The sequence below is a fragment of the Lontra canadensis genome, unplaced genomic scaffold (genome assembly GCF_010015895.1).
Source record: "Lontra canadensis isolate GAN:19392208 unplaced genomic scaffold, GSC_riverotter_1.0 scaffold72, whole genome shotgun sequence".
Lineage (NCBI taxonomy): Eukaryota > Metazoa > Chordata > Mammalia > Carnivora > Mustelidae > Lontra > Lontra canadensis.
Genome location: NW_022631066.1, coordinates 3,253,264 through 3,266,927, shown reverse-complemented (window position 1 = coordinate 3,266,927; position 13,664 = coordinate 3,253,264). Strand labels below are relative to the sequence as shown.

The 13,664-nt window shown below is 36.3% G+C and overlaps 1 protein-coding gene across 1 annotated transcript in view; it reads right to left on the bottom strand.

Moving 5' to 3' along the window:
• Nucleotides 1–13,664, bottom strand: part of DNAJC1 (DnaJ heat shock protein family (Hsp40) member C1) — a 215,946-nt gene that overhangs the window by 121,270 nt on the left and 81,012 nt on the right. Inside the window, exon 7 of the mRNA XM_032880835.1 lies at nt 12,859–12,949. Within this exon, the coding sequence (XP_032736726.1) occupies nt 12,859–12,949 (91 nt within the window). The remainder of the gene's footprint in view (nt 1–12,858; nt 12,950–13,664) is intronic.

The window sequence follows — 13,664 nt, the reverse complement described above, 5'->3', positions numbered from 1 at the left end:
CTGTGAGGCTGTAATAATGCCCCCCAAGCTCCATACCAGGAGGATGTGGAAAAGACTTTCCTGCTGAGAGATAATAAGGATCCCCTTCCCCTGTAAAGTCAGTGATAGGGGTAGGGCTAACGTAGGCTAATGGGAAAACTAGACTTCCATGTCTACCCAGAGGTAATGAGGCATCCCTCCCCTCCCTGCCACGGTGACTTCAGAGAAAGCCTTGAGGAGAGTCAGTGCTTTCACAACTGCCCAGAAGTAAAGAGACCAACCTTCCACAGCATCAGCAGAGGCCTGGCGAGGAACTGTAAGTGGGCATTCTTGCCTATCCCAGCAAGGGGATGTCAGTTGAGTGTTATCAGTGTGGCCTATTGGCAATCGAGAACACCCACACTTGCCCAGCCCTAAGAAGATTCACAAGCACCCTCTCCCTCAGCTGTAAAACAGGCCGTGGACTTCCTGAGTGTAACAGTGTAATAGGGCAGCAACTTTCCCCTTTTTCAGTTCAGCTAGAGCATTGTCAGAGAACATTAGCTAAGATAGAGTATATTCAGAGTATTATAACATAATACCCCAAATGCCGAAGTTTTGTTTTTTGTTTTTTTTAAGATTTATTTGAGAGAGAGAGAGCATGAGCATAAGCGGGGCGGGGTGGGGGGAGTCAGAGGGAGAGGGGGACACAGGCTCCCACTGAGCAGGGAAGCCCCACACTGACTCCAACTCAGGGCTCAATCTCAGGATACCTGGGAAATCCCTCATCATACCAAGAATCAAGAATATCTCGATTTGGATGAAAAAAGATAATCAACAAGATGAAAAAGAGATCCAAAGTATTTGACTAGGATTTTATAGTAGCCATATAAAAATGGTTTGATAGTAATGAACATTCTCAAAATAAATGAAGAAATTAAAAATCAATAGCAAAGACACAGAAGACATACAGAAAAACCAAATGGAAATATCAGAACTGAAAATGTGCTAACTAAAATTAAAAATTTAATGACTGAGAACTCAGCAGAAAAATGGAATAGAGAAAGTAATCCATTAACTTGAAGAGAGAATGATAGAAATTGTCTAATCTGAAAAACAGAGGGGGGAAAAAAGAATAGAGTCTTGGGGACTTTGGGGACTATAACAATACTTCATTAAACAGCAGAGTACACATTCTCTTCAAATGCCCATGAGATATATACTAACCTAGAACCTATCTTGGACCATGAAACACCTCAGCAAATTTAAATGAATTGAGATGATACAGAATGGGTTTTCTGACAAAAATGGAATCAAACCAAAAATCAGTAAAAGAGAACAGAAAAATCCCCAAATACTTGGAAACTAAACAGCTTAATATTTAAATACTTAAGTAATCCAGGTTATCAAAGAGGATGTCTCAAGGGAAAAAATATTAAACTGAATCAAATGAAAATGTACTGTATCAAAATATGTGGGACACACCCAAAACAGTGCTGAGAGGAATTGAAAGCACTAAAAGCTTACTTTAGAAAAGATGAAAAGCCTCAAGACCTTAATCTAGGCTTCCACGTCAAAATCAAACAAAATAAAAAGAAGCACAAGAGGGGCGCCTGAGTGGCTCAGTGGGTTAATCCTCTGCCTTCGGCTCAGGTCCTGATCCCAGGGTCCTGGGATAGAGCCCCGCATCGCATCTCATCGGGCTCCCTGCTCAGCAGGGAGCCTGCTTCCCCCCACCCCCGCCCCGTCTCTGCCTGCCTACTTGTGATCTCTCTCTCTGTGTGTCAAATAAGTAAATAAAAAATCTTAAAAAGAAAAAAACAAGCACAAGAAAGCAGAAGGAGTAATAAGAGCAGAAATAAATGAAATAGAAAACAAAAGCAATAGATTAAAAAAAATCAATGAAACAAAGAATAAGCTGTTTGAAAAGATCAATAAAATTGACAAACATCTGGCAAAACTGAGAAAGAAAAAAAAAAAAAAGAGAAGTTACCAGTATTCGCACTGAAACAGGAGAAATCACTACAAGACAGGCAGACATCAAAAGGATAAATTAGGATTAGAAACTATACGCACATAAATTTGACAATTTAGATGGAATTGACCAATTCCATCTTGAAAAATACAAACTACCCCAACTCACCCATAAAATAGACATAAAAAGAAATATTTGAGTAAGCCCTGTAATTACAAAGGAAATTTAATTTGTAATTTAAAAACTCCTAAAATATAAATATCCAGTCTTAAATGGTCCCACCAGAGAATTCTATCAAATGTTTACAGAATTAACACCAATTCAACAGTCTATTTCAGAAAATAGAAGGGAGAATGGTTCCTAATCCCTTATATGATGTTAGTACTACTCTAATACCAAAATCATACAAAGACAGTACAAAAAGGGAAAACTAGAAACCAATATCTCTCATATAGGTACAAAAATCTTTAGCAAAATATCAGCAAATAGAATTTAGTAATATATAAAAAAAGTTACACATTATGGCTAAATGGTACTTACTTCAGGGATGTAAATCTAGTTCAATATTCAAAATTCAATCACTATAATCCACCAAATTAATAAGCAAAGAAATATCACATGATATTAATTGATACAAAAAATTAACAAAATTCAACACCTAGTCATGATAAAGAAATTTAGAAAAGAGATTTCCTCAGCTTCATAGAGAGCATCTAACACAAAACCCCTGTAGATTACGTACTTCATGGTAAAGTGCTAAATGCTTTCCACCCAAGGTTGGAAACAAAGGAAGCATGTCCTCTCTCACCACTCTCGGTAACATAGTTCTGGAAGGTATAGCTAGCAAAATAAGAAATGAAAAGGTAATAAAATGCATATAGGTTGAAAAGGAAGAGAAAAAAACTACCCCTATTGTCATATGACATGATTATCCACATAAAAAATTCAAGGAATCTCATAAAAACTCTTGTATTTAACAAGTAAATCTAGCAAGATTGCAAGATACATACCTACATATAAAAACCAACTGTATTTCTTTATTTGCAGTGAACATATGGAAATTGAAATTAAAAACCCAATACCATGTATAATCACTCAAAATAAAAAGAGAAACACTTAGATATAAATCTAACAAGATATGTACAGGATCTGTATGCTAAAAACCACAAAACACCAAAGAAAGAGATCAAAGAAAATATAAACAGATGAAGAGACAGATTGTGTTCATAGATTAAAGGACTCCATTAGTAAATATTAATTCTCTCCAAACTGACATACAAGTTTAACATAATTCCTATCAAAATTTCAACAAGATTTTTGGTAGATATGCATAAGATTATTCTCAAATTTATATATAAAGCAAAGGAACTAGAAGAGCTAAAACATGTTGAAAAAGGATAGGAAAGTAGAAAGAATCACTCTACCTGACTTTAAGACTTACTGTAGAGCCACAATAATCAAGACTGTCATATTGGCAGAGGAAGAGAAATGTAGATGAATGGAACAGAATGAAGAACTTAGAAAGAACCCCATGCAAGCAAGGGCAAGTGATTTTTGACAAAAGGTGCAAAAGCAATTCACTTTTTGAAGAATGGTTTAAAAAAACAGTTGGCAAAACTGGCTATACATCCATAAGCAAAAAAAAAAAAAAAACTTAAACCTAAACCTCACATGTTATAGAAAATTAGATCAAAATGGATCATAGATTTAAATGTAAAACGTAAAATTATAAACTTTTTAGAAGAAAATAAGGGTGAAAATATTTAGAATAGGGCTTGGGAAGAGTTTTTTTAAATAACATAAAAAACATCATCTAAAAAATAGCAACAATAAATTGGACTTCATCATAATTAAAAGATTTTGTTCTGTAAATGACTATTTAGAAGATGAAAAGCTACAGATTGGAAGAAAATATTTGTAAACCACATATCTGAAAAAGAAATCATATCTAGATTATGTAAATGACTCTCAAACTCAACAGTAAAAAAAAAAAAAATCCAATTCAAAAATAGGCCAAAGGGGGGCGCCTGGGTGGCTCAGTGGGTTAAAGCCTCTGCCTTCGGCTCAGGTCATGATCTCAGGGTCCTGAGATCGAGCCCCGCATCGGGCTCTCTGCTCAGCGGAGAGCCTGCTTCCCTCTCTCTCCCCCTCTGCCTGCCTCTCTGCCTACTTGTGATCTCTGTCTGTCAAATAAATAAATAAAATCTTTAAAAAAAAAAAATAGGCGAAAGGCATAAACTGTAGAGGACATGCAGATGGCAAGTCAGCACACGAGTGTTTCAACATCACTGGCCATTAAGGAAATGCAAATTAAGATCATGATGAGCTCTCTCACAAATGTATTAGAATGTATTAGAAAATAAAAACACTGAGAATCCCAAGTGCTGATAAAAGGTACAGAGACTAGATCTCTCAGACATTACTAGTAGAAATGTAAAAATTTATATAGGCACTCTGGAAAATAATCTGGCAGTTTCTTAAAACTTTAAACATAAACCTGTCCTATGACCCAGCAATTGCCTTCTGGGCATTTATCCCAGATAAATAAAACGAAGTTCACAAAAAAACTTACACCTGACCATTCAGCAGCTTTATTTGTAACAGTCAAAACCTGTAAACAACCAAACTATAATTGGTGAATGGTCAAACAAATTATGGTAAAACCATACACAGAATAAATAGGAACGAACTATTGATACATGGAACAACTGAGTGAAAAAAAGCCAGTCTCAAAGGTTGAATAGTGTATGATTCTCAAAATCATATTCTTTAAATCGTATAGGCAAAATGGCAAAATTAGGTAGATGAAAAATAAATTAGTAGTTGCCAGATATTAGGGATAATGGGAGAATGGGAGGATATGGGTACGATCATAAAGGGGTAGTGACAGAATGGGATGGTGGTAACATAAATACACACTTGTGATAAAATGGTAGAGAATTATATATACATTTTGTATTAATGTCAAGTTCTTGGTTTTCAGGAAGACACATAGGACCCTCTCTATGCTATTTTTGCAACTTCCTATGAATCTGTAATTATTTCAAAGTAAAAATTTAAATAAAATAATAATTCAACACATGATGCTGGGAAAACTAGATAGCCACATACAAAATAATGAAGTTGGACCCTTACCCACTACGAAATGAAGCCCAAATGGATCAAAGATCTAAATGTAAGACCTTAAACTATAAAACTCTTTGAAAAAAAAATACAAAAAACAAAGGGCAAAAGCTAAGTGACACTGGATTTGGCAATGATTTCTTTGATATGACAACAAAGGCACAGACAACAAAAGACAAAACCGACAAATTAGACTAAAGGAAAATTTAAAAATTCTGTGCATCAAAAGACAATGTGAACTGAGAAAAAAGGCAACCCACAAAATGGGAGAAAATATTTGCAAATCATATATTTGATAAGGGCTAATATCCAGAATATATAGAGAACTCCTAAAACTTAACAAAAAATAATCCAATTAAAAACTGAGTACAGAAGTTGAATAGACATTTCTCCAAAGGAACACCCATTAGCATGGCTACAATTAAAAAAAAAACAACGCAGAAAATTAGTGTTGGCAAAGATGTGAGGAAACTGGAACCATTTTGCACTGTTGGTGGGAACGTAAAGTGATACAGCTGTTATGGAAAACAGTATGTTGGTTTCTCAAAACATTAAAAATAGAATTAGGGTGCCTGGGTGGCTCAGTCGGTTAAGCATCTGACTCTTTTTTTTTTTTTTTTTAAAGATTTTTATTTATTTATTTGACAGAGAGAGATCGCAAGCAGGCAGAGAGAGAGGAAGGGAAACAGGCTCCCTGCTGAGCAGAGAGCCCGATGCAGGGCTCGATCCCAGGACCCTGGGATCATGACCCGAGCCGAAGGCAGAGGCTTAAACCACTGAGCCACCCAGGTGCCCCAAGCATCTGACTCTTGAACTCAGCTCATGTCTATCTCAGGGTTGTGAGCTTGAGCCCCATGTTGGGCTCCACATTGGTCATGGAGCCGACTTAAAAAAAATTAAAAACAGAATTACAGTAAGATACAGTAATTCCACCTCTGTGTATATACCAAAAGAACTGAAACCAGGGACTCAGTCAGTCCTGCGTATACCCATGTTCATAGCAGAATTATTCACAATAGCTAAAAAGTAAAAGCAACCCAAGTATCCCTTGAAAGATATTCAAATGGATAAGCAAAATGTGGTATACACATATAATGGTATAATATTTAGTCTTAAAAGAGAAGGAAATTCTGACACATGCCATAACATGGATGAACCTTGAGGACATTATGCTAAGTGAAATGAGCTAGTCACAAAAGACAAATATTGTATGATCAGCCTTACATGAGACACTTAGAGTACTCAAAATCACAGAGACAGAAAGTAGAGTGGTGGTTGCCTGGGGCTGGGAGGGAGGTGAGAATGGGGAGTCACTGTTCAATGTGTACAAAGTTTTAGCTTTACAAGACATTGTAATGTGATGGCTGTACAACATTATGAATATATTTAATACCACTGAACTATATACTTAAAAATGGTCACGAGGGTAGATTTTGTTACATGCGTTTTACCACAATGAAAAATACTAGAAAAAAAGAAATAATACAGTGGTTTTATTGTAGCAATCATGAAGAAAGAGGAAAAAATCCTAATATGGATGAATAGAGACTTGTGACTTGGGATTAAAATCTCCAGTGTCAGCACCCACATGGGGCCATATTTCATTACATATGGAAATAAAGATGATATACTCTGTTAAATATATTTCCTGAGTACCTATCACATGCCTGGCATTGTTCTAGGCTCTGGGATTACAGCCATAAACAAGACAAACAAAAATACTTGCCTGCATGAAGCTAATAAATGGGCATATTATTTTAGAAAAAGTATAATATTAAATAAGTATATTTTTAGTTCCAAATTAAGTAAATTAATTAAATAAAATCTTAGTTCAAATTTAACTAATCTAAAGCCATAAATTTTAGATATTCAATTAGATAAAAAGTTTTTAAAATCATTTCAGTGGGAAACTAAGATTGCATTATACTTAAGGATACCTAGGATTATGGTTTGAAATGCTGAAAGAATTGCAAATTTTTATTTAAGCTATATGATTTAAAAAAAATTCTATTGTTACTGAGCAAAGTACTGAAGAAATAACACTATTCTTTAGATATTCTCTGCCTACACATAAACTCTTGGGAGTAGGACTCCTATCAGGTTTTACTATATAATATGACTCATAAGATAGGGTTTCTTTTTTTTTTTTTAATATTTTTATTTATTTATTTGACAGACAGAGATCACAAGTAGGCAGAGAGGCAGGCAGAGAGAGAGGAAGGAAAGGAGGCTCCCTGCTGAACAGAGAGCCCCATGTGGGGCTCGATCCCAGGACCCTGGGATCATGACCTGAGCCGAAGGCAGAGGCTTTAACCCACTGAGCCACCCAGGTGCCCCTAAGATAGGGTTTCTATTCAGTCATGTTTCTAAATGTACTGGAGCTAGTGACTGGTACACATTTTTTTCGTAAGTTATCTCAGTTAGGGGGCGCCTGGGTGGCTCAGCCGTTAAGCGTCTGCCTTTGGCTCAGGTCAGGATCCCAGGGTCCTGGGATCCAGCACTGCATCGGGAGCCCTTCTTCTCCCTCCCACTCCTCCTGGTTGGGTTCCCTCTTTTGCTTGTCTTTCTCGGTCAGATAAATAAAATCTTAAAAGAAAAGAAAAAAGTTATCTCAGTATTTTCCCACCCACGAGCACATTATTTTGCCACAGGATAATGATCTAACCTAAATTGGGGCTACCTCTGCCCTATCTCCTTTGTCCTTTTCACCACCAACCCCTGAATCAACTTAAAATCATCACTAGCCTCTCCTTTCTTCATGAACTGGGTATTTCCTAAAAACTAGTCTTCCTTCTTTTCAGTGAATTTTTTCCCATCCTGCCACCCCAGAAAGGCATATTCTGTCCTCTACCTTCTCAATGTTCCCTTGGCACGCCTACTGAGGTCCATCATTGGGGTATGCAACAGGGACCAAGAAACGAGAAGAAAAATATTAATTAATGTCTGGGACTATTACTTCTGCAGGTGAAAAGAAGTACTTGATAGTGAAGGTTTGATTACCTGATTTTGGTTTTGTTTTAAATGATACAAGGTACAGAGAAAAAGAAAGGGAAATACTGAATTTTACTTCTTCTTCCCCCAATTTTATCTATTCAAAATTTCACCTTTATAACCAATTTCTTTCTTTTTAAAAGATTTTATTTATGTATTTGAGACAGAGAGAAAGTGAGAGAGAGAACCGCCCCCTACCCTACCCTGCACAAGCTGGGCAGAGGCACAGATGGAGAGGGGAAAAGAGACTCCCTGCTGAGCAGGGAGCTGGATGTGGGGTTCCATCTCAGGACCCTAAGACTATCACCTGAGCTGAAGGCAGATACTCAACTGACTGACCACGCAAGTGCCCCTACGACCAGTTTCTTTATAACTCATTTTTTCCTATTCATGATATGGGCTATTTCATTATAGTACTTAGAATTCATATCTACTGACTTAGAATGAAACTCATATAATTAAAGAATGTATAATATAACAAGGAAAAAGTCGTATTTATAAATATTAACTTATTTAAACCCAAAACATAAAATTGATTAAATTTGTAATAAAGAAATAAGTGCTTCAAATTTTTCCAAATAGATACCGCATTTTTTGCATAGACTCCCAGAACAATGATACTTATTTTTAAGAAATCACCCTTTTTGTATTTCCCCCTCTAATATACCATTTTAATAAGACCACCATACCTTACTCAGTGTATATTCTGGTACGGCCCTCTGAGGATACCACACCATCTCAGCGGTGGAGTACATAGACTTGAGGGCAGATTAACAATTAGGTCATGAAAAACAGGCAGCATAAAATAGCTACCACTAATCTGCATGAGATGCATTTACTCAATTAAGCAGATGGAAATGTTATTATGAACTCAGTATTCCAATGATGGTCTTTAAAATTAAGAAGGATAGGGGCAAATGAAATGCACACTGGGGGATTTGGGGTCTTTATATATTAATTCTAAAGTATACAATACAGAACACTGTAATGAAGTTAACAAAATTAATTAAAAGATTCTTTGCATGTAAACCCTTAGAGACTACATTAAAAAATACATGACAGTTTCTGACATTATTAATAATGTGACTGTTCTTTAACGTTTTTGATGTAGATATCATCACCTTTCCCTAATATACACTACTTATATAAAAAACATGAGTATTACTCATGGCTGGTATGAGTATTATTTTTAATATGCTTTCTGGTATTTACTTTTTCCATTTTGAATTTTAATAACTGATAGATTAGTGATGAATTTTCAAACTTTTTAAAAGATTACTATATATTTGTACTGGTAAACAGTTTTCAGGTATTTACGTATTTGAAAACGTTTTTCTTTGCATCATCATCTTTTTTATTAGGCAATAACAAAGTGAGAATTATTAATCTGTTTCAAAATTTCTATCAAATGGTTCGAACAAAAATCTTTGAGTGATTTTGTGAAAATGGTCACAAACTTTAAAAGGAATTTTTACGTTGTGATAAATTATCTTACATTGTGATAAATATTTTATGTCTAACCCTTATTTTCTAAGTTGCAGTGTACATACTTAACCCATTATTACAGAATTCTAATACATATGCCAAAATTATAACAATTAAGTGGTTTGTTACAAAAGCTACATAAAAATGATAAGCTATGTCTACGAAAGCCATAAAATGTATATTCACCTTGACTCTACAGGTAAATTTTGGGTTAGCTTGATATTTTTCTCTTTTCTTATAAATGTGATTTCCCCCTCTTTCTGACTTGTCTTAAAAAGCTTAGAAAAATTTTATGTAACAATTATACTTAAAAACAATTACATAAATAGTATACTTAAGATCTTGTTTCACTTATTGATTTACTCAACATACTTAAAACTATCTCAACAATTGCTATAACATAAGCTTCTTATGTTATCTTAGATTTAATATAATAATATAATCATTTTTCCATCCCTCCTCCCCAACCTTCATATGGAATCCTCTATCATCCTAAACTCTTCCCTCTTAACAGAAATCTGCTTTAAAAAATAATGTAGTTGACTTGAATATTATATTATTTATTTATTTGAGAGAGAGAGCAAGCAGGGGGAGGAGCAGAGGGAGAGGGGAAACAGACTCCCCACTGAGTGCGGAGCCCAACTCGGAGCTCTACCCCAGGACCCTGAGATCATGACCTGAGCTGAAACCAAGAGGTGGATGCTGAACTGATTGAGCCACCCAGGCACCCCTGGATATTATTTAGTATTTATAACTGTTGAAACTTTTTGAATTAAATTATGTGCTCCTTGAAAGAGTGTTGTATACAGGATAGGTGCTCATTAATTCATATATTCATCTAATATAGCCATTTATTATCTGCCAGGACACCACATAGTCAATGCCGCAGACATAAAGATGAAAAAGAAACTGCCCTGTTCTACAGCCGCCCAGACACCCAAGGGATTATAACAGGGAGACAAATGGGTCCTTAAAGATGCCCACATTCTATTTCTGGAATCTGGCAATATTTTACCTTATATGGCAAAAGAAACTTTGCAGATGTGATTAAGGTTGAGCATCCTGAGATGGGAGATTATCCTGAATTATCCAAATTTGCCAATCTAATCACATGGGTCCTTAAAAACAGAGAACTTTTCCCAGTTATTGTGAGAGAAAGATGTGACTACAGAAGAAAAGTCAGACATCACACATGTGCCTTTGAAGATGGAGGAAGAAGGCTATGATCCAAGGAATACGGGGGGCCTCTAGAAGCTGGAAAAAGAACGCAGCCCTACTGTGAACCTTCATTTTAGCCCAGTGAGACCCATGCTGGACTTCTGTCTTACACAACTGTGAGATAATAAATTTCTGTTTAAGCCATTAAATTTGTGGCCATTTGTGAGAGCAGCAATAGAAAACTAATACTGGATCATCTAGCCCAACATGTTTTTTTGACACATAGGAAACTAAAATACTCAAAGTCACACTTTTAGGTAGTGTCAATGTACTCTTTGGGTTTGGAGAGAACGTGAATTTTCTTCTGTCTCCTCATACCATTGTCTGGTGCCAGGGTAAAGGCAGAAAACAAGGAACTTCTGAACGGAAATAGTTACCACCATTTTTCTATATATTAAGTGTGAACTGGATGCCTAGTATTCTAATGCCACAGCTGCTTTCTTCCAGTTTGCTTCGGCTAAATTACAGCTGACTCCTAAATAATGCAGGTTTGGACTGTGTGGGCCCACTTATATGCAGACTGTTTTCAGTATATATCATACAGCGCTGTAAAAGTATATTCTGTACCTTACGATTTTCTTAATAACATTTTCTCTTCTCTAGCTTATGTTATTGTAAGAATACAGCATATAATATATAAAACATACAAAATATGTGTTAAATCAATTGAGTTCGCGGTAAGACTCCTGGTCAAGGGTAGGCTATCAGTAGTTTAGTTTGGGGGGAGTGAAAAATAATACATGGATTTTTGACAGCGTAGGGGGGTAAGTGCTCCTAACCTCTGCCTTGTTCAAGGGTCCACTATACTTCTATGGGCTGCAGGAACAGCTTTTACCGTACACCCTCCTCAAAAGCACTCGGGCTATTTTGTAACACTATGTGTGCTGTGCAAGTGTGTGCATTTATAGGTGTGAGGTGATCAGTTATTAATTATTGTTGTGTTGTTTCCTGTGCCCAGATTGGTATCATGACACTGTACAATTCTTTAAAAAAATTTTTTTTTATTTTAAAGATTTTATTTATTTGAGAGAGAGAAGCAGGGGGAGGGGCAGAGGGAGGGGGAGGGGCAGAGGGAGGGGGACGCTCCACGGGAAGCTTGATTCTATGGTGCTCAATCCCAGGATTCTGAGATCATGACCTGAGCTGAAGGCAGATGCTTCACCAACTGAGCCACCCAGGCGCCCCAACGCCATGCTCTTCTTTCTGAACACAGGTAGGTAGAGGGAAAGGAAGTCTGAACCCCAAATACTCACACTGGAATTTTTAAAAGAATAGAGATTTCACCTCCACAAATTCCGTCAACAAGTATTTACTGTGGACCTACTACTATATGGCAGGGTCTGTTTAACGTATTTGGATAGACAGAGCAGTGAACGAAAACAGTCCCTACCCTCCCAGAACTTACATTCTATTGGGAGAACCAGATGGTAAATTAACAAATAAATTAATGTCAAGTAGTGTAAAATGCTCTGAATAAAAATAGAGCAAAGTAAAGGGAAGGGTGTATATATGTGGGGAAGATGTAGATATGGCAAAATCAGACCAGAAGACCAGGGCTGGGAAAACACCGTCCTTAACTGTATATTCAACTTTTCCTAAAATCAGCAAAAACTGCCTTTAATGTTCAATAGAAGACTTCTTTTCAACGTATTGATAATTTAGTCAAGGGTTTTCTTGTTTTAACAATATATTGATTGATGAAACAAAGACTTTGAAAGCAAAAATCCTTAATATTTTCAGGTTTTCCATTTACTACTGTTTTACAGCAAGCTGAGTGATGAGCTGGACAGACTTGGTGCTGAATATCAACGACAACGACAGCACTGGAGTATTTTAGGACTTTCTGGATTTTGGATGCCTCCTAGATCTGAGAAACTCTATGACCCTATGCTGGTTTTATCTCTCCTCTGATACTGAACCGTGGGTGGTTCAGTAATTACTAATATAGTATTTTCCACATACAATACATTAAAGAAGTAACTCTATTCAGAGGATGGTAAAGAAAGCACAGAACATTTAGTTACTGCTACTTTAAGGGAAAAACCCAAATTTTAAAAATCAGTTTCATATGACATTGTTAACACAATAAGACAATGTTTAAAACTCACTTTGAAGTGTTTCAATTTCAGCTCTAGTCAATGCATCTTCCTTTTTCTTCAATCTTGTTTCTTTATATTTAGCATAAAACTCCCCAGCATCCTTAAGAAAGAAGTTACAAACAAATTAACATGAAAATCAGTTTGCTTTCTCATTATTTTCCACATGATTTCATTTTAAAGCAGTATATTCATTTAATAAGCATCTTCCTTTGTATTTTTGAATTTTATGATTAACAGAAGAAACTAAGTAAATGTTTATGATTTTTATCTCTTAGCTTATTTATTAAGGCCAGTAATTGCAGAAGTATAAATTTTTTTTAAGATTTATTTATTTGACAGAGAGAGAGAGAGAGAGAGAACGCACACATAGGCAGAGTGGCATACAGAGGGAGATGGGAGAATCAGGCTCTCTGCCTAGCAGGGAGCCCAATACGAGGCTCAATCCCAAGACTCTGGGATCATGACCTGAGCCGAAGGCAGAGGCTTTAACCCACTGAGCCACCCAGGCGCCCCAACATTTTATCTGTTTCCCCACATTTCCTGTCCTCTTGAGATTAGGTGAGGTCATGGGACTAATTGTGGATAGGCTGTGGATGGAAATATCATGTATCATTTCAAACCAAAGTATCAAAAACCTCATGCAGTCCTCCAGTTCTCTCCTCAACCATCGTGAGGAAGGAGGCCACAGGTTCCAGGTGGGTACAGTTGTAAGATGGTAAAGATGTCATTATTCTGAGTCCCGAATGTCTGGTTAGAGTACAATGCCCTCTTTCCTATCAACCAGCGATAGACCAGTAGCATAAACTAGAAAAAAA